The 22330-nt window shown below is 42.0% G+C and overlaps 1 protein-coding gene across 1 annotated transcript in view; it reads right to left on the bottom strand.

The window, feature by feature from the left end:
* The window catches only part of DLGAP2 (DLG associated protein 2), a 547078-nt gene extending 528063 nt beyond the window's left edge, over positions 1-19015 (bottom strand). Inside the window, exon 1 of the mRNA XM_038740564.1 lies at positions 18950-19015. Coding sequence (XP_038596492.1) covers positions 18950-18992 — 43 coding nt within the window. The 5' untranslated portion in view covers positions 18993-19015. The remainder of the gene's footprint in view (positions 1-18949) is intronic.
* Positions 19016-22330: the final 3315 nt, after the last annotated feature.

The following is a 22330-nucleotide window of genomic DNA, read 5'->3' as shown; positions in this document are numbered from 1 at the left end:
AGGGAGAACAGGTCTGTTACCCCAGTTTTCCAGATGAGGCAAGTGAGGCATAAAGTAGTTAAATGACTTGCCCAAGGTCCCACAGCAGGTAAATGGCAGAGGTGGGGTTAGAACCCAGATCCTCTAACTCCCAGACCAACAATCTTTCCCCTAACTATGGTGCTTATGTATCTCTCTCTTCTTTCCCTCCAGCACCAGGTGACCCTCTCTCACCTATGACTTCTTTTTAGTCAAACATACTGGATTTTTCTCTGTCCAAATCCTTATCACGTCAAGACTGTTGACCCCTCCTTTCTCCTGGAAACACTATCTAATGTGGGCTTGAGTGGTACTATCCTCTGCTAGTTCTCCTCTTCTCTGGCAAATCCTTCACAACGTTATTTTTCCAGTTCGTTCTTCTCACACTAACCTACCTCATCCTTGCCTCCCAGACAAACAAACTCTTGCTCACATGCTGGAACTCCCTCCCCCTTCAAATCCACCAGACTCCAACCCTCCCCATTTTCAAAATCTTTCTGAAATCATTTCCTCCAGGAGGCCTTTTCTAAACTCTGCATTATGTATCCCACTTCTGCCTCTCCGATGCTTCACCACCTAAACAGCATGAAGCAGCATAGCCTCGTGGCAAGAGGAAGAATTTGAGAGTCAGAGGACATGGGTTCAAATCTCTGCTCTGCCCCTTGTCTGCTGTGTGACCTTGGGCAAGTCACTTCACTTCTCTGGGCCTCAGTTCCCTCGTCTGTAAAATGGGGATTAAGTGTGTGAGTCCCATGTGGGATGGGGACTGTGTCCAACCTGATTACCTTGTATCTACCCCAGTGCTTAGAACAGTTCTTGGCACATAGTAAGTGCCTGACAAATACTATTATCATTATTATTATTATCATTATTATTATTAAACATTTAAGCACGGACATCCCCATTAGCACTGTCGTACAAATCTCATGAACTTGATCACAACCATTAACTAAGGAACATACCCTCCTTCTTCCTATCTGTCTTGAGGCCAGGGATTTTTTTCTTACTAACTCTATCTTCCTCTCTCAAGTGCTCAGTACATTTCTCTGAACAAGGTGCTTAATAAATACTACTGACCAGTGGTTGTTTGGGCACATAGGGTATGTTTTAGCAATAGTGGTTGTGAAGTATTTCTTGCGCAGCAATTTGGTGTGGTGAACTCTACTAAGGTTTGGGGAGAAAAGAATAAAGAAGAGACACATATCCATCCCACAGGGATCTGTACTCAGAGGAATATTGCCATCAGAGTAAGATCATCTAGGTCAAACACTTGCCTGGAGCACCTGCCCAAGGTACAGTGTGGTATAGTGGATAGAGCCTGGGCCTGGGAAGATGAAGGTCATGGGTTCTAATCCCACCTCCAACCCTTGTCTGCTGTGTGGCCATTGGCAAGTCACTTCATATCTCTGGGACTCTGTTACCTCATTTGCAAAATAGGGATTAAAATTAGGAGCCTGGCATGTAGAAAGCATTTAATAAACACTACAATTATTATCATTACATCAGAGTGGGCAAATTCTTCACCACCTGGGTCAATCCACAATCCCCATAGGATTGCTTTCCCCAAACTGGCACCTTCCATGCGGGGGCTTTGGGACATGTGAGGGGTGAGAGAACAGCAGGACTTAAATAGTAACCAAAGAGGTGCCTGGGCTCATACCAGTCAAAGGCAAAGATGTAGACATATTCATTCATTCATTCATTCATTTCTATTTATTGAGCGCTTACTGTGTGCAGAGCACTGTACTAAGCACTTGGGAAGTACCAGTTGGCAACATATAGAGACGGTCCCTACCCAACAACAGGCTTACAGTCTAGGATGGGGTGGGAGGACATATAATCAATCAATAACATAAAAGCAACATGGCCTAATGGAAAGAGCATGGGCCTTGAAGTCGGAGGGCCTTGTCTGCTGTTTGACCTTGGGCAAGTCACTTAACGTCTCTAAGCCTCAGTTTCTTCATTTGAAAATGGAAATTCAATGCCTGTTCTCCACTTCAGAATGTGAGCCCGACATAATAATAATAATAACGATGGCAGTTGTTAAGCACTTACTATATGCCGAGCACTGTTCTAAGTGCTGGGGGAGATACAGGCTCAGCAGGTTGTTCCACGTGGGGCTCATAGTCTTAATCCCCTTTTTATAGATGAGCCCAGAGGAGTTAAGTGACTTGCCCAAGGTCACATAGCAGACAAGTGGCGGAGCCGGGATTAGAACCCACAACCTATGACTCCCAAGCCCGGGCTCTTTCCCCTGAGCCATACTGCTTCGATATGGGGCATATTTGGGGCAGGGACCCAGTAGAATCCAATTATTTGTATTTATGCCAGTGTCCATCACATGGAAAGTGCCTAACAAATACCAAAGTCATTATTATTATTATTATTAATTATCACTTTCTGTGTGCAGGCACAGAACTAAGCACTTGGAGAGTACAATACCAAATTAGGACACATGATCCCTACTGTAAAGGAGTTGACAGTCTAGCAGGGGGAAGAAAGACATAAAACCAGTGGGACTAGCCCCTCTAGACTATAAAAAACTCACTGTGAGCAGGGAATATGTCTGTCTATTGCTATCTATCTGTCTATCTATATATCATTATATTCATTCATTCAATCATATTTATTGAGCACTTACTGTAAGAGCACTGCACTAAGCACATGGAAAGTACAATTTGGCAACAAATAGAGACAATCCCTACCTAATAAAGGGCTCACAGTCTAGAAGGGGGAGACAGACAACAAAACAAAACAAGTAGACAGTGTCAATACCATTGAAATAGATAAATAGAATTCTAGACATATACACATCATTAATAGAGTAATAACTGTGTACAAATATACACAAGTGCTGTGGGAAGGAGAAGGGGGTAGGGCAGAGGGAGGGAGTGGGGGTGATGGAGAGGGGAGGAGGAACAGAGGGAAGGTGGGGGGCTCAGTCTGGGAAGGCCTCCTATAGATAGAATTATAGATAAATACACAAATACCATCAACATCTTTAATAAAATAAATAGAATAATAAATATGCACATATATACACAATGTTGTGGGGCCAGAAAGAGGGTAGAGAAGAGCGAGGGAGTGGGGGTGATGGGGAGGGGAGGAGAAGGAGAGGAAAGGGGGGGGTCTCAGTCTAGGAAGGCCTCCTGGAGGAGGTGAGCTTTCAGCAGGGCTTTGAAAGGGGGAAGCGTGCTAGTTTGGTGGATGTGAGGAGGGAGGGTATTCCATGCTAGAGGTAGGACGTGGTTATAATGTGCTCTCCCGTGCATTTAGTACAGTGCTCTGCACACTGTAAGTGCTCAATAAATACAACTGACTGACTGAGACCTAGAGAAGGTGGGTCTTATGCACTACCAAACATCAGCACAAATTAATCCTGGATATTAACTCACTGTGCATATCTCAACCCCAGATAATTTGTTTTTTCTAATGCTTTAAAGAAGACTCAGTGTGTGTCAGGTTAGGAGACTGGCTCACCTGACTTCCAAGAGAGCCATTAAAATGTCACCACAGGGTAGGGGGGAGCTTTTTGTAGAGTTCTATTGTCTGTGTCATTGTACTGCTATGTGGGTTGCAAAGCCATGACCACTAGAATCATTTGTCAATCCAAGCCCAAAATTAATGCCTTTAGTTCTGAACAGTTAAGAGACTGTGAAAGGAAAGATCAGTCTTCCCTTGGACTTGATACAATCTGATGGTAGCACAAAAAAGTGGATAGGGAAAGGAAACTAACCAATAAAAGACTAAGTGGACCCACACATCTCCTCAGCCCACGTCTGCTCTTCTAAAGTGCATGTATTTTTAATTGACCTGTCCAAACATCCGCTTTTCAATAAAAGCTGAAGGATGAAAGACAGTTCGATTGAAGCCCCATTCAGGTCTACGTGACCAGCTCAAATAAGCATTAAATTTATTTGCATCATGGTCTCATTTGGGGCCACAATTTTTTGTTACACTAAAATATGGCTAGGACTATTATGTGGGACAGAAGAATTAAGTCGAGCTATGAGTGGAGAAGCAGAAAAAAGAGGAGAAGAAGAAAGTGATGAAAAGAGGGGAGATGGAAGAGAACACTGGAGACTGCTTCTCTTCTATCACACTCATTCATTCATTTAGTTGTATTTATTGAGTGCTTACTGGGTGCAGAGCACTATACTAAGTGCTTGGAAAGTACAATTCAGCAATAGAGACAATCCCTGACCATATCGGGCTTACAGCCTTAAAGCAGCATGGCTCAGTGGAAATAGCCTGGGCTTTGGGAGCCAGAGGATGTGGGTTCTAATCCTGGCTCTGCCACTCGTCAGCTGTGTGACTTTGGGCAAGTCACTTAACTTCTCTGGGCCTCAGTTACCTCATCTGTAAAATGGGGATTAAGACTGTGAGGCCCATGAGGGACAACATGATCACCTGGTATCCCCCCCAGCGCTTAGAATGGTACTTTGCACATAGTAAGCGCTTAGCAAATGTCATCATCATTACTATTATTATTATTATTATTATTATTATTATTAAAGGGGCACTGTCCCACATACGACATAAATAGACATTTAATGAATTAACTCTCCTACTATCCAGCCACCTGCTACATGTCCCATTCTGACCTTTCTTCTCTACTTTTTTTCTTCACCCTCCTCTCAAGCTCTATCCTGGCTTAAAATCATGTGATACAAAAAATAATCTATTGTGTGCACCTTGAAAAATTGGGGTGAGGAAAAATTGAGAAACATCCAGGCATAATGAATGGAGCATGGGTTTGGGAATCAGAAGGACCTGGGGTCTAACTGTGGCTCTGTCACCTGCCTGCCGTGTGACCTCAGGCAAGTCATTTCACTTCCCTGGGCCTCAGTTAACTTCACCTGTTAAATGGGGATTAATACTGCGAGCCCCCGGTGGGTCAGGGTCTGTGTCCAACCTGATTAGCTCATATCTACCCCATCTCTTAGAACAGTGCATAGCACATAATAAACCTTTAACAAATGCCATTAAAAAAAATTATGAGCTGGGGCAATTATGAACACAAATATGGTATTCATAAGGAAGGATGAAGGTGGCAATTCTACCAGGTAGTGACAATTTACCAGTGATCATCATACTGTATAGTGATCTTTAAAAAAGCAGAACTCTGTGCTGACAGGAGCCTAACCTCTAAATTGTCCCCAGACCATCAAGTTGAGTTAGTTAATGTCCATTTTCACTGTAAAGGTGAATCTTGCTGTGACTTTGAGGCACCTTTGAGGAGCAAACTAACCTTTAAATTAGGAACAAATGAGCCTGCACACTAAGTCTTTAAAAGGCCCCAATTCTCCTGGGCAACAACATTACAGGAAGCCATAGAAATCTTACTATAATTTCACTTATTTTGCCCATGATATGCTTAGGGATCAATCAGACTCTCCCAAGCTCTTAGTACAGTGATCTGCACACAGTACTGCACCAAGTGCTTGGGACAGTTCAGTGCAACAGAGTTGGTAGACACATTCCCTGCCCGCAAGACGCTTCCACAAGAACACAGAAAATCACGGGATCCTCTATTCCGTAGCGTCGGTTGCATTTGAAAGTCTAGACTGTGAGCCTGTTGTTGGGTAGGGACTGTCTGTCTGTTGCTGAATTGTACTTTCCAAGTGTTTAGTACAGTGCTCTGCACACAGTAAGCGCTCAATAAATACGACTGAATGAATGAATGAATGAAAGCCGAGTCTCTGAGACACTTTAGATGATGATGATGATGGTATTTGTTGAGCGCTTACTATGTACCAAACACTGTCCTAACCTCTGGGGTGGTTACAAGCAAATGACGTTGGACACAATCCCCTTCCCACGTGGGGCTCACAGTCTCAATCCCCATTTTCCAGATGAGGTAACTGAGACATAGACAAGTGAAGTGACTTGCCCAAGGTCACACAGCAGACAAGTGGTGGACCTAGGATTAGAACCCATGACCTTCTGACTCCGGGCCCAGGCTCAATTCAGTACATTGTTAGTCTTGTTAGGTCAGTAGGGGTAGAGGGCATTTTTGCCCCATTAGAGCTCAAAGGAAGTAGAAGTTTCTTTATTTCCTAGCTGACAGCCTATCGTTATGTGTATTTCTTACTAATTATGATGGTAAATTGGTCCCACTAAGCACAAGTAATTACATTAAAATTGTGTTAATGGTCTGGTGACCAAGAAAACTTGAATTTAATGGGTATTCTCTCATTATTATCATGTGCCCATATCATTTTGAAAGTTTTAAATAACAATATGGTTCTCCAACTTTCTACTAATGTTGTTTCATAAAATTAGATATTACAAAACATGAAAACCAGCTTAATGAACCCACAGATAAACCATTCTCAAGAATTTTAAAGACTGTCTTTGTTGAATCTATTAATAAGTCCTGGGGATTTGAATTATTCACTCATCAAGTAACTTTGTCAATACCCATTCTAAGGCTGAGAGACTAATTTGCCTATTTCAAAGACTAATTAAATCAGCACATATAAATATGTTTACAACATGATTTTAGAAGCCTGACTAAATTGTTTTCCAACTCATTTTTTGCTTAGGAAAGGCAAGCTTTAATTTGTAAACTGTCAATGCCAGAAGCTTAATTTTGCCTACAAAAACACTTTAATGAACAAGACCACTGTTCTCAATGGCTCTAAAATACATGTTGTGAATTGAACCTGATTACTGTCTGTCCAAAGTAATTCCCGAAGATGAACAAAGAAATCAACTCGACACCTTAGTTCGCAACATGTAAAACAAGGAACTAAACCCCATCTCCAAGAAAGAAATGGGATAGGAGAGAAATGTGTTTCACTGCTATACCAAAGACACATTCCTTAGACTTCCTGAAAATCCTGACTGAGGGTTTAGCTTAGATCATTGATAACAGCCCAACTGACAAAAAAAAAATCCAATCAACAGTATTTATTGAGCACCTAAGTGCAGAGCGCTGCACTAAGCTCTCAGGAGAGTAAAAAAAAATAGTACATTCGAGTGGGGTAGACAAACGAATAAAACTTTTAATTATAATCTTTCATTTTCTACCTAACCAAGTTGTCCTAAAGAAAAGAATATAAACATTTTAAAGTTAAATCATTTTCACGGCCCAGATTGAACCCTTAAAACCAAAACCAAACTGAAGCCCTTAAAACCTTGGTTGTAATACCAAGACCAGCTGGATTTGAAAAGATCAGTCAGGTAGATCGATGAATCTGAGAGAGTTACTGCTGACACATAGCTGGGTTTTCAACTACAGCTCTGTAGGATGCAAATTGACTCTTCTGGAGGGAAGCTGCCTACTGAATTGTTGAGAACAGCTCAAGAAAGTAAAATGGTACAGTAAGCAACGGAAAAATGGAGAAGACTAACATCTCTGGCTTTTGCCAATCAAATGACTTTTTGGAGATGAAGGTGCTAGTCCTAGGCGCTTAGTTCTGCACACATTAAGAGAATCAGCAAGGTACAGTGGAAAGAGCTCGGGCTTTGGAGTCAGAAGTCATGGGTTCAAATCCCAGCTCCACCAATTGTCAGCTGTGTGACTTTGGGCAAGTCACTTCACTTCTCCGGACCTCAGTTACCGCATCTGTAAAATGGGCATTAAGACTGTAAGTCCCCCCATGGGACAACCTGATCACCTTGTAACCTCCCCAGCACTTAGTACAGTGCTTTGCACATAGTAAGCGCTTAATAAATGCCATCATTATTATTATTATTACTCTGCTCACCTGACCCTTGCCAGTCTGTCCGCCCGACTTCAGTCTGTTCTTCTGACCCTTGCCCGTCTGTCCACCTGACCTTTGTCTACTCTGCTCTCCTGATCCTTGCCAGTCTGTTTCCCTGACTTTTTTCTACTTTGCTCTCCTGACCCGTCAGTCTGTCCACCTGAATCAGTCTACCTTGCTCTCCTGACCTTTGCCAATCTTTCCATCTGACTTTTCTCTACCCTGCTCTCCAGACCCTTTCTGGTCGGTCCACCTGACTTTTATCTAGTCTGCCCTTCTGGCCCTTGCCCATCAGTCTGCCTGAACTTTGTCTTACCTACTCTCCAGACCATTGAAGGTCTATCCACCTAATCTTTTCTATCCTGCTCTCCTGACCTTTGCCAGTCTGTCCACCTGACTTGTGTCTAATCTGCTGGCCTAGCCCATGCCACTGTTGCCACTGTAGAAACAACAACTGCTCCAACATCTTCACTGCTACTCAGGAGGATGGAAAGTGGAGCGGAGACCACAGCCCTACAGCGTGACTGCCAAACGACGCATCAATCAACTGTATTGATTGAGTGCTTACTGTGTGCGGAGAACTGTATGAAGCACCTGGGAGGGTATGAAGCAGCATGAGTAGAGAAGCAGCGAGGCTCAGTGGAAAGAGCCTGGGCTTTGGAGTCAGAGGTCATGGGTTCAAATCCTGGTTCCCCACTTGTCAGCTGTGTGACTTTGGGCAAGTCATTTAACTTCTCTGGGCCTCAGTTACCTCATCTGTAAAATGGGGATTAAGGCTGTGAGTCAACTGTGGGACAACCTGATCACTTTGTAACCTCCCCAGTGCTTAGAACAGTGCTTTGCACACAGTAAGTGCTCAATAAATGCCATTATTATTATTATTATTATTATTATTATATAATGATGTATAAGGTTTCCTGCCCACAATGTGCTCCCAGTCTAAATGTTAAAATAATAATAAAGATGATGGTATTTGTTAAGTGCTTACTATATGCAAAGCACTGTTCTAAGCACTGGGGGGATACAAGGTGATCAGGTTGTCCCACATGGGGCTCACAGTCTTAATCCCCATTTTACAGATGAGGCAACTGAGGTAACAGAGAAGTTAAGTGGCTTGCCCACGGTCACACAGCTGACAAGTGATGGAGCTGGGATTCGAACCCATGATCTCTGATTCCCAAGCCCGCGCTCTTTCCACTGAGCCACGCTGTTATAGTTTGTGGGGCCATGATACCCACTCTGTTTCCAGTGAATCCCACAGGCTATTTGCCTGGGCAGAGGAGTCAGGTGGCATGGGCGGCCAGCTAGTTCTCACCGGTCCCGAGGCTGAAGCCAAAAGGAAGCTCTTCAGAGCCCAGGGAGGGCCAAAGAAAACTCGGGCAGTGGCAGAAGAGGAAGATGAGAGGAGGTGGTGAGAAGATGAGAGGAGGTGGTGAGAGGAGGTAGTCAGGTGGAGAACTTCCTCTTCCTTTTCCTTTCTCCCTTTTTTCCTTCCCAATTCTTTTTTTTATGGTGTTCGTTAAGCACTTACTATGTGCTAAGCACTACTAAGCACTGGGATAGATATAAGAACATCGGGTTGGGCATTGACATGGTCCATGGTCCAGTGTTCACAGTTTTTTTAATCCCCTTAGTACTGATGAGTAATAATAATTATTATGGTATTTGTTAAGTGCTTACTATGTGCCAGGCACTGTAATAAGCGCTGGGGTGAACACAAGCAAGAGGGGTTGGATGCAGTCCCTGTCCTACATGGGGCTCGCAGTCTCAATCCACATTTTGCAGATGAAGTAACTGAGGCCCAGAGAAGCAAAGCGACTTGCCCAAGGTCACACAGCTTAGAGGTGGTGGAGCCGAGATTAGAATTAATAACCTTCTTACTTCCAGGACTGGGCTCTATCCACTAGCCATGTTACTGAGGCCCAATTAATTTAAAGTGACTCGGCCAAAGTCACACAGCTGACTAGTGGCAGAGCAGGGATTAGAATCCAGGTCCTCTGACTCCCATGCCTGAGGTCTTTCCACAAGTTCATGCTGACCCTCCTCATTGTGGTATTTGGTAAATTATTACTATGTGACAAGAACAGTACTAAACACTGGGGTAAATACAAGATAATAAAATCTCACCTGGGGCTGCACATTAAGTAGAATTAAGATTAAGTCTTCTAGACTGTGAGCCCGTTGTTGGGTAGGGACCCTCTCTAAATGCTGCCAACTTGTACTTCCCAAGCTCTTAGTACAGTGCTCTGCACACAGTAAGCGCTCAATAAATATGATTGAACGAAAGTAGGAGAAACAGGTGTTAGTCCCCATTTTGCAGATGAGAGAATGGAGGCACAGAGAAGTTAAATGACTTGCGTAAGGTCACACAACACACAAGTGGCAGAGCCAAGATTAGAAGCCAGGTCCTCTGATTCATTAGGCCACTCTTCTTTCCCTCCTCCATCTTCTGCTGCTTTCTCTCCTTTTCCCTCAGAATTTTTCTTTTCAACCTTCTCTGCCTTATTCCTTCCCCCCAGTCACCTTTTCTTTTCCTTTTTTATTCCCTCTGCTCCACCCTGTCAGTCATCTCACAACAGTCAATTCCAAAGTATTATTTCTCTTTAAAACTACTGCCGCAAAAAATTAAGTAATCAAATACCTGTCACCTAATTACATTTGCATAAAATTCTGTTGGAAGGTTTTTGTTTCTGAAAAAAGAAATCACTGTGGTATATTTTTGGCAGTACTGAATAGTAAAGTGAGGGCAAAGTCAGTTATTCATTCTTGGCTACCAGGGGCTCTATGTTTTCTCCTCAATTAAGATTCTCTTTTTAAGTGGCATGATTAAGGGCAACAGAGGGCCACACGCATTTTTAAAGGAATAATTCCTTGAGGAATAGAATGTAAATATTTACCAAATCCTAAGAAGGATTTGACAAACCAAATTTAAACTGATTCAGTGGGAAGTTAATTTGAGAGGAAGTAAAGGAGAGGGAAACGAACAGTGGGCCTCCTTTTCGACAAGAACATCTAAGTTTTAATATGAGAACCCTCCTAAAGCCATCAAACAGGCTGTGGCCTGAAGCAGTCAAAAATGAATAAACCCCAAAAATAGAGGGAGGAAGCAGCGCTCTTCACACAGTAAATGCTCAATAAATACAACTGATTTGTATTTGAGAGTAGGTAGCATCTGACTAGTCTGTATGGAAAGTAATATCTAAGCCAGAATCCTCTAATAGCTCCTGAAAAATATGTTTCATTAACTCCTGATTCCTTCTCCCTTCTGCATCGTCTACGCCTTCGGATCTGTAAACTTTAGGAATGTGATATTCATCACCCCCAGTCCCACAATGTATATAGACATATTTATTTTTTAAATGTTTGTCTCCCCCTCTAGATTGTAAACTCACTGTGGTCCAGGATAGAGTACTTCTCCAGCTCTGCAGTGCAGAGATTATCATCATTATTATCACATTATTATCATAGCTCTCTCTTTCTACTACTACTGCTACTCTACTCAGTGTTTAGTACAGTGCCTGGCACATAGTAAGTACTTAACAAATATCGTAATGATTATTACTACTACTACTGATAATAATATGCTAAGTGCTGGGGTAGAAATAAGGGTAACAGCTGGGTCTAGTGGAAAGAACAGAGAACTGGGAGTCAAGAGACCTGGATTTTAATCTTGGCTCTGCCACTTTCATTCAATCGTATTTATTGAGTGCTTACTGTGTGCAGAGCACTGTACTAAGCGCTTGCCTGCTCTGTGACCATAGGCAAGTCTCTTGACTTCTCTCTTGTTCTCTGTTAGAGTGTACTTTCCCAAGTGCTTAGTAGAGTGCTCTGCACACAGTAAGTGCTCAGTAAAAACCTTTGATTGATTGATTTATTATGCTCCTGGCCTCCCAGTATGATTTTATAGGAGATAGGACCTTTACTGCAAGTTGGATGTAAGAAAAGGGCACACAGCAGCACTAAAGCCTAGGCTTGGAGCTGTGTAGCCTAATGGAAATCACACAGGTTTGGGAGTCATGAGGCCCAGATGCTTGCGGAGCCCCACCATTTGCTTGCTGTGTGACATTGGGTAAATCACTTAACTCCTCTCAGCCTCAGTTTCCTCATCTGTAAAATGTGGAGAAAATAGTTGTTCTCACTTTCTCTGGGGCTGTGAGTCCCACGTACAATAGGACTGTGTCCAATCTGTTTATATTTTATTTATCCCAGGTCTTAAAACTGGGCTTGGCACACAAAAATGATCATAGCTCGTTGTGAGCAGGGAACAGGTCTACCAACTCTGTTATATTGTACTCTCCCAAGTGCTTAGTAAAGTGCTCCGCACACAGTAGACACTCAATAAATATGATCCATTGATTAGTTAATATCCAGACTACCACTTGAGTCCTTCTGTGCTACCTAAACATTTAGGTACTTGTGAGCCTGTTGAATTTATGACCCCTCTCAGGGTGACACCTGGAGAGTTTCCAGTCCTCTACCAGTTTCGGCTAAGGGAGGGTGAATCAAGCAGAGGCCTCATTCCCTGCCTAGCTTGGCCAGTGGCTAGTGAGCGGAAGGCCATCTGCGACAAGTTAAAACTCACCCGTGCTGGGCAGCAGCAGCATAGGCGAGAGTTGAGGGGAGAGACTCCAGTTTACTGCAGAGAAGGTGGAAATGGTCAACCACTTCAGGATTTGTACCAAGAAAACCCTGTGGTCACACTACCTGAACGATTGCAGGTGGAGAGCGGGACATTGTGGGAGAGATGTGCCTGTGGAGTCACTAAGGGTATGAAACGACTGGACGGCATAAGAAAAGACAAAGATTTATTAATAATGATGGCATTGTTAAGCGCTTACTATGTGCAAAGCACTGTTCTAAGTGCTGGGGAGGTTACAAGGTGATCAGGTTGTCCCAGTCTTAATCCCCATTTTACAGATGAGTAACTGTGGCCCAGAGAAATTAAGTGACTTGCCCAAAGTCACACAGCTGACAGTTGGTGGAGCCGGGATTTGAACCCTTGACCTGTGACTCCAAAGCCCCTGCTCTTCCCACTGAGCCACGCTGCTTCTCATTTATGAACATATCTTATCTGTTACTTTCTTTTAGTAGTGCATTTAAGTATCTGCCTCCCTCATCACATTGTAAAGCTTTTTGAGGGCAGGAGTCAGGTCTATTTATTCTTAATACAGGTTTCTGCACTCAATAGGTGTTCAATAAATGCAGTGGTTTGATAGATTATACTTCTTTCATAATACAGTATCGAGTCAGAAGTCATCGGTTCAAATCCTGGCTCCTCCACTTTTCAGCTGTGTGACTTTGGGCAAGTCACTTAACTTCTCTGTGCCTCAGTTAACTCATCTGTAAAATGGGGATTAAGACTGTGAGCCCCATGTGGGACAACCTGATCACCTTGTAAACTCCCCAGCGCTTAGAACAGTGCTTTGCACATAGTAAGCACTTAATAAATGCCATCATCATTATTATTATTATATGCAATAAAACATGCAGATAATAGTAAATTACTTCAGAGGGAGCCAAGCCACTGACTGATAAGCCTGAAGGAAGCAGAAGTAAATTGGCCTGTAAAGAAAGAGTGGGATGTGGGTGAAATCCTGCTATCTCAACAAAACCCTTGCCAATTATACACTGAAGAGCAAACAATGAGAACAAGTCCTTTGGGATATTGCCAGAATGATGCAAGAGTAGAGAAGCAGCGTGGCCTAGTGGATAGAGCACGGGCCTGGAAATCACAAGGATCAGGGTTCTAATCTCACATCTGCCACTTCTCTGCTGTGTGACCTTGGGCAAGTCACTTAAATTCTCTGGGCCTCAGTTCCCTCATCTGTAAAATTGGGATTAAGACCGTGAGCCCTATGTGGGACAGGAACTGTGTGCAACCTGATTAACTTGTATCTACCCCAGTGCTTAGTACAGTGCCTGGCACACAGTAAGCGCTTAACAAATACCATAAAAAAGTGACACCCAGATTGACACTAAACTGAAAATCTACAGAATGATAGAAGCTGTCCAATCTTCTCCATCTCTGCAGTGCAGTGCAGTGCTCTCTTTTTACTACTACTACTCTACACAGTGCTTAGTACAGTGCCTGGAACATAGTGAACACTTAAATACCATAATTATTATTACTACTACTACTAATAATAATATGCTAAGTGCTGGGATAGAAATAAGGCTATCAGCAAAGTTTAGTGGAAAGAACACAGAACTGGGAGCCAAAAGACCTGGATTTTAATCCTGTCGCTGCCACTTGCCTGCTGTGTGAATTTAGGCAAGTCTCTTGACTTCTCTATGCTTTCTTATCCTCACCTGTAAAATGGAGATTAAATTATCTGTTCTATCTCCCCTTTAAACTGTAAGTCCCACGTGGAGCAAACTGTCTGATCTGATTACAATGTATCTACCATGATGCTTAATACAATGCTTAGCCCATAATAAGCATTTATCAAACATAACAAATGATTATTATGAAATCATACACAATCCCTGCCCACAATGGAGCTCACCATATTTTTATGGTATGTGTTAAGCACCAATTATGTGTCAAGCACTGTTTTAAGCACTGGGGTAGGTACAAGATGAGCAGGTTGGACACAGTCCCTTGTCCCACATGAGGCTCGCAATCTAAATTGGAGGGAGATGTATTTAATCTCCATTTTACAGATGAGGTAACTGAGGCACAGAGAAGTGACTTGTCCAAGGACACGCAGCAGACAAATAGCAGTGCTGTGATTAGAACCCAGGTCCTCTGACCTTCAGGCCAATGCTGCTTTTAGTAAACCACGCTGCTTCTATCTAATCTACCTAATCCCTATTTTGTGGATGAGGAAAGAGAACACGTTTAGGTGACTTGCCAAAGTCATACAGGAGGCCAGTTGCAGAGCTGGGAGTAAAACCCTGGTTTTCTGATCTCCAGTTGGCACCCTTCCCACTAAGGCAGGGTTTGTCTCCGTCTCTTCCTCTCTTTCTGTCCCACTGCAGCCCAGCCTCCCATCCAGAAAATACTATCACCGTAATTAGGATGCAGATTCTTGCCGCAGCAATCTGTCTGCTCAGCATTAATGTCCCAGACTCTGAAGTTTCACAGGTGCTTGGAGCCCCAGGAAGTGAAGCAGCACGGCGTAATGGATAGAGCAGGGGCCTGGGGGGTCAAAAGGCTATGGGTTCTAATTCTGACTCGCCACTTGATGGCTGTGTGATACTGGGCAAGTCGCTTCACTTCTCCAGTCCTCCGTTACTTCATCTGTAAAATGGGGACTGAGACTGTGAGCCCCACATGGAACAGGGACTGTGTCCAACTTGATTTGCTTGTATCCACCCCAGCGCTTAGTACAGTGCCTGGCACATAGTAAGTGCTACCACACTTATTATTATTATTATTATTATTATTATTATTATTATTATTTCGGAGTATGCTATTGGTCCGAGGAAGGGCCAATAAAATCCTCACCCCCACGCCACATCCCTATCCTTATATAAGTCTCTTGCAGGCGTGAGAAGGATAAACATGTTTGTCACCAAGTCTTCCATTTCATTCATTCAATTGTATTTATTGAGCACTTACCGTGTGCAGATCACTATACTAAGCACCTGGAAGAGTACAATACAACCTTCAACAGACACATTCCCCGCCCACAGTGAGCTTTGCCAAGGTGGCACAGAACCTAGTAATTTTGCAGCGTTTGACAAATTCTACTTCAGTGAAAGTATCGTTCCTTAATGATATGCTGTATAGCTTATTTGAGTACATTTTCTCTTCTTCTATTAAAGTTCTACCGAAGCTTAGCTTAGGCCTATTACACTGACCACAGTATTTACAGAGTAAGAAATCACCCATAGCTCTCAGCTCCCAGCTTTTCATTACTTCTCTATAACATACCTCTCCCTCACATGAAAGTAAAGCAAATTAGACACATAAAAAGGTAACATAAGGAACATCATTGTAAAGTTTTCCTCAGAGGCTTAGCTGGGAAATGCCCCTCAGCCTAATTAAGATGTCCCTGGAGCAATTAGGAAAAGTATTGTTTATATTTCGGCAACCCAAGCCCCATTTAATTCACGTCTTGTTATGCTTTTCAGATGGAGAACTTCCCTTTCGCTTGAGCCGAGTTCCTCAAGCAGAGCTTTAGCGGGTTTTTGAAAGTGACTTTTGGAAATTGCCTTTTTCCTTAGTTTACATGAATCCATTAGAACCAAAGGATGGAATGCATAGCATCCAGTAGGTTCTACAGGATCTGCGGCTTGAAGTTTCGAGAATGCCAAGAACCGGTTCCTGTCATCTTCAGATGGAAATTAGGGGAGCCTACATGTGAAATCCAAACGCAGACTCTCCCCTGGCTCCCAGGGACATGTGGACAGCCTTCCTATTTCCTGACAGGTTCTTTCTCCATCAAGGAGCCCACTGGGGCCCAGGGATGAGGGATGAACAGGTGGGGGGGGGGGGGGGGGAATTCCTGCCGTATTTCTCTTCTGTCCCAGTTAATTGTGATATTTGGTAATAATAATAATAATGATGGCATTTATTAAGCACTTACTATGTGCAAAGCACTGTTCTAAGCGCTGGGGAGGTTACAAGGTAATCAGCTTGTCCCATGTGGGGCTCACAGTCTTCATCCCCAGTTGTTAAGTGGTTAGATGTGCCAAGCACTGTACCAGGATAATCAGATCAGATACAGCATGGCACACTGGGACTCAAATGGCCATGGGTTCTAATTCCGGCTACATCCCAAAGTGGCGGGATAGATAAAATATATGCAAGAAGATCCACTATAAGACATTAAAAAAGTAGTTGGCTACTAGGAAGAGAAAATGGGAACTGGAATAATAATAATAGTAATAATAATAGCCCTCAGAGGGCTCGCGGGCTTAATACCCATTTTTGAGATGAGGTCACTGAAGCACAGAGAAGGGGAGTGACTTGCCCAAGGTCACACAGCAGCCAAGAGGCAGAGCCGTGTTTAGAACCCAGGTCCTTCTGACTTCCATGCCCTTGCTCTATCCACTAGGGCAAATTAGTCTTGGTCTGCGCCAAGACAGGGAACACAGTGATGATTGGGAAGGCCCCTCTGGAAATGTTATGCTTCACAGAAGTAGCAATGAAATCCAGCCGGAGCTGGGGAGAATTTGAGAGTGTTTCACTGAATGCGTATGAATCAATCAATCGTATTTACTGAGCGCTTACAAAAGGGAACTGTACTAAGCCCTTGAGAGAGTAAATACCAACAGAGGCTTCCCTACTTAAATACTGGATCTTATGTAGCAATAATGAAAAGGAAAAAAAAAATCATGACAAAAGGAGAAATTGTGAAAGAAGCAGTTTCACATAAATAAGAGGAAACTCCCAATTCAAAATTCTTCCTGATGAGAATTTTAATATTCAGAGCAGGTTTAAGTCTCTGAGGGCTTTTACACATTTCCTTACACTGAAAGGATACTTCTGTAATACAGGACTAGACCTAACTTCTAACTCATAGGGATTAACAAATGGAAAATTCCATCATCACTGAAAGGCCAATGTGTATATTTTATACTAAAAACAATATAGAATAAACAATAAAACTGGAACTCAAATGGCCATGGGTTCTAATTCCGGCTACATCTCAAAGTGCTGGGATAGATAAAATATAAGCAAGAAGATCCACTATAAGACATTAAAAAAGTAGTTGGCTGCTAGGAAGAGAAAATGGGAACTGGAATAATAATAATAGTAATAATAATAACCCTCAGAGGGCTCACCACGGGCTTAATACCTATTTTCAAGATGAGGTCACTGAAGCACAGAGAAGGGGAGTGACTTGTCCAAGGTCACACAGCAGCCAAGAGGCAGAGCTACTGAACAGAATAAAAACTCTTTTTTACATCAAGTTACTAGGCGGTGTCATGGTGCATAATTTCAGAAATCTCACAAATTATCAGGTGCTAGTCAAACTGACTAGTAATGAAATAGTTCCAATGACTATTGCAGAATAGCACACTTTAATGGAATCAAGCTGGCAGTAAGTAACACCTAATGGTAAAAATCCATCTTGCAGACCAGACTCATGTCCCCTATACAAAGGACATTCTATTAGAGTTACTCATGAATTTGACTCACTCTCCTTAGAGCCATTTAGGGAGGAATGGAGGGAGGGGAGAGAGAGACACAGACAGACAGAAAGACAGAAACAGAGGGCAGGTGAGAGAGAGAAAGCAAACCTACAAAAGGAAAACGACACATTTATCAACAAGAATACACAACTTCAAGACTTCAGTCTTGAAAGAGATATGCCTTGAAAAGGAAAAGCTGCTTCTTCACATTTTCATTGTTTGTTCTAATACCCTTCTATACCAAAATCGTATCAGCTTTCGAGAAATGAGGAAAAAACAGTTTCCAGTAGCAGCAGAAAAGCACACCAATTACAATTTACTCTCACATAAAGTGTTTTCTATGACAATACCATTTTGGGGTGAAAGGTAAAAAGCCTCTTCTGCACGTTTTGAGTGGAGGTGTGGTAGTGATGTTGTCATTAATGGAAGGGTCACTGAAATGACCTAAAGGAGAACGGGTGTCCTGGATTTAGGTTTGGGCCATAGAGATTGAGGGCATCGGCCTCAAAGAACATTCAAGTTAAACGCATGACAGGAAAAAGGTAAATTACCAGACCCAAAAGTTCTCTAGGAAGACCTCTTTTGGCTGCTTGGCTAGAGGACACAGAAAACATGCAGCATCTTAGAGTAATTTACTGAAATCACCGGAAACTATCAGTTCAAGGTGAAGTGTGTGTGTGAATGTATGTGAGTATGTGAGCCAGTTTAGCAGGCTCAGAGGGGTTGTCATCTCTCTGTGGTCGACTAACTCAGTGCAGTGTGGCAGTCAGACCAAAATGACATATGTGGTGAAGGATTTGGGCTGTAAACTCGTCCTCTAGACTGCAAACTCAGTGTGGGCAGGGGACATGTCTGTCCGTTGTTATTTATCCTCTCCCAAGTGCTTAGTACAACGCTTGGCACACAGTAAGCACTCAGTAAATACAATCCAATGAATGAGGTTCGCCACTAAAAGTCTACGTTCGCGTTGGATGAGAGTGGATAGATGGCGGGCATTCAAGGCCGCTCTCCACAAGATTCGAGTCCACTCGGCAGGTGGCCACGAGGGGATGCGAAACGGACACGCAATGAAAGGGTGGAAGCCGATTTAAGGCAGCGGCTAGAAGTCAGGCCGTGTGTGATACGAAGCTTACCCGGAGGAGCCCATTCTCTCGCTCTCTGGGCTGGTGACACCATGTGAAAGCAGCACTCTGCTCCCAGGAGGGCGTGTCTTGTGTTAAACATCAATTCTGCACCACTCTGCCAATTAAGGATTGATGTTAATGGGCTCTGAAGGGCTGCCCCATCCCATTCTCCTCAGCCAGAAGCATGATGGCTGTAATGAGGGGAAAAATGGCTGATGAGAGTTGGTCACACTTGTCAACTTTCTCCTGGACAGTCAAATGACTGGCCAAAAAGCAAATTCAGAAGACGTCTCTGATCCTTCCACCTTTCTCTCTGGAAATCAGATTTGCTTTCAGGACTAGGGATACCCACTTTGACAGTCAATTTCTCTAGAGAGCTTGGCAGAACCATTCCACGGGTGTTTTTATTGCAGATTGCAAATGAAGCCCATGTGGAAGAACAGCTAGAGACAAAATGGGAGAGCAACTGTCATGAAGTCTAATTTCTGACCACACCACGGCGAGACTCCGGGAATCCCTCCATTTTCCCAAGAAACTTTCTGGTTTTCCATCGCCATTCATTCGTTCTTTCACCCATTTTTGCCTCAACAATATCTTCCTTAAATGCTATCGCTGTACCCAGAGACTTCTTCAAGGACTGAAAATAATTCTTCAGGTTGGAGGACTACTGCAAAACTAGAAATTTCTAGATGATCTTTCAAAGTTACTCAAGGCAATGTTTGCAGGAAGTTAATAATATGGTTGGTTTGGGTATGATTCCAACAATTAACCACCACAGGATTAATTAATATAGTAACAGACTGTCACTTATTCTCATCTTATATTTCTTGCCAGTCAGAAAATCTTCAGTTCAGACTTGAGCCAATAAATATTTTAGAAAAATGAACTGTATTTTCATTTTGCAAACAAAAAACACACACATAGCAGATTACCACGTGCCATGTTTAAATGATCACCGAAAAGGACAAAATCCATATCACTTAGGATCAGACTCAGGATGCAACATAACACATTTAACACCATTTTCCAACTCGACCCAGGATTACTAGTTTTGGAAAGGAAAATATAATTTTTTGAGAAAATAATCATTTTTTTTTAATTTACTAATAGCAAACAGTTTAATTTTTAGGTTTCATTGTCCCTTGGTAGAATTTAAACTTGCATTTTTACAGGTATTTGGAATTTCAAAGATGCTTTTACCCTGCTAATTTTACCTATGATGGAAGAGAGGTAGAGAAATTAAATATACATTCAAGTTTCCTTGCCTCCTGAAGAAGACTGCTTACATGATTTATAATGTTTTATGAGACATCCACAGTTGGCTTCATACTGAACTGGTCCTGATTCACAACAGAAAATATGGACTAGGACTAGAAACACTGAGATATATTTTATAATGAAATAGTGAATGACATTTCTCTCCATAATCAAAATACTGTGCAAGAAAACACTGTGGGGAAATATAACCCTCTCTTCAATAAGCCTTGAGTCAAATAATTTGGAAACAAAAGTTAAGTTTGATTACAGTGGAATTTTGCCTACATATTGTTAAATTTTCAAGTGAAAAGATCATAGATACACTCTCTCCAAAGGAGATAAAATACGTTCATTTACAGTATTATTTCTCAATTTCACAAACTGATACAGTTTTTTTGATGTCTGAAGGCAAAAATTAGAATTGACATATTAAGTGAAGAAGAAAACTATGGATATTTGAGTTTTCCTTGTCTTTAATCATATATTTTAATGTATTTAATAATTTATCTGTTTAATTATGAATGTGGTCATTAATGACAAGAACACAACTAGAAAAAAGAAAACCTAGTGATTTTGTTCCTTCAACAATCAATTTTACTAACTTCTTTGGATAAATCACTTGGCCACAAATATTGCTTTGTAAAATAGTAAAACTACTCATCATAACCAGAATAACCAATAGCAATATTTCAATATATCCTTGAAACAGCAAATTCCTTGGGACCAAATGTTATATGAGCATTCTAGCCTATTTATAATCATTTCATTATTTCAAAAACTTTGGCTCAAAATCAAAATGAATCAAAATACAATTTTAAATTCCTGAAAAGCGATTATCATTGTGCAGGAAATGCAATACCAGCTCAGGAATGCATAAGTCTGGTGTCATTTTAGTTCTGTATATAGTTTTATACATATGTATCAGAAGTCACAGTGAGCTTTAGAAGTAAAAGGAAGTGTTAAACAGAAATTTTTCCTCAGACTGTTAATAAGCATGTCACAAGTTAGGCTAGGCTTAAAGGTGTGCTCTTAATGAAGTCATCTTTCATCTGCTGACATTAATATTCAGGAAGCAGGAATTAATATTCCTGCCGGGCCCGACAGGTTTCTGATTAAAGTAAGTGGGAAAGTGTAATTACCTAGTTAGAATGTAACTGTAAAGTCACCTATTTTTAAACACAGAAGAAAACTAGCCTATTGCTGCCTGGATCTGCTTACCCAGCAGCTGAAATTCGGACTAGAAAATTGGTTTCCCCAAAGCTTTGACCCTTGATTCCAGCCTACGCACCATGCCTGATCCACTTGTGAATTTATCAGCAGTTTGTTTTCAGTTTGGTAGGAATGGACAATCCCTTCACAAAACATACAAGAAGCATGTTATCTCCCAAGACAATAAAACGCTCAAGTTATACTGACTGGTGTTCCAATTCTGATTGCTTTGAAATACAGGCCCCGTGTTCAGACCTTTTAATTTTTAAACTCTTTTCAGGTCTCACTCTTTTATTCTTTTACAGACTTACAATGTAGTAATTACTCAAACTTAAGAGTGAAATAGCATTCTCATTTTTTTGTTCTTGTTTTTCAGTGGACCTATTTTTCAGCTTCTGTTTAATGAGCTAGATCATTGGAGTAAACTCTGTGGTTGTGAGTGCCTTAACTCAAGTCACTCAACTTCTCTGCACCTCAGTTACCTCATCTCTAAAATGGGGATTAATAATGGGAGCCCCACATGGGACATCTTTAAAGTGGGTATTAAATCCTGCTCCCTTCAATTTAGACTGTGAGCCTACATGGGACAGAGACTGCATTCAGCAGGATTAATCTGTATCTAACACAGCACTTAATATAGTGCCAGACATAAAGTAAGTGCTTAACAAATACCACTAAAAATTTAACCTCACTCCAACCAAAATAGGGCATTCAAATTACTGCTTGATAATCTAAAATGGTACCACGGGGCTGAACGAGTTAAAGCAGTTTCCCAAAGACCCTTACTTACTCCCAAGACTTAGAATAAATCAGGCTCCATCAGCTTCATAAAAAAATAGAGTAATTATGCGGGTAGTAATACCCTCGTTTTGCAGGGAACGCACTGATCAAATCTGTTGTACTGTACTTGTTGTAACGACTTGT

Source organism: Tachyglossus aculeatus, chromosome X1 (genome assembly GCF_015852505.1).
Source record: "Tachyglossus aculeatus isolate mTacAcu1 chromosome X1, mTacAcu1.pri, whole genome shotgun sequence".
In the NCBI taxonomy this organism is placed as follows: Eukaryota; Metazoa; Chordata; class Mammalia; order Monotremata; family Tachyglossidae; genus Tachyglossus; species Tachyglossus aculeatus.
The sequence above is the reverse complement of the archived record's forward strand: the minus strand, read 5'-3'. Positions and strand labels throughout refer to the sequence as shown.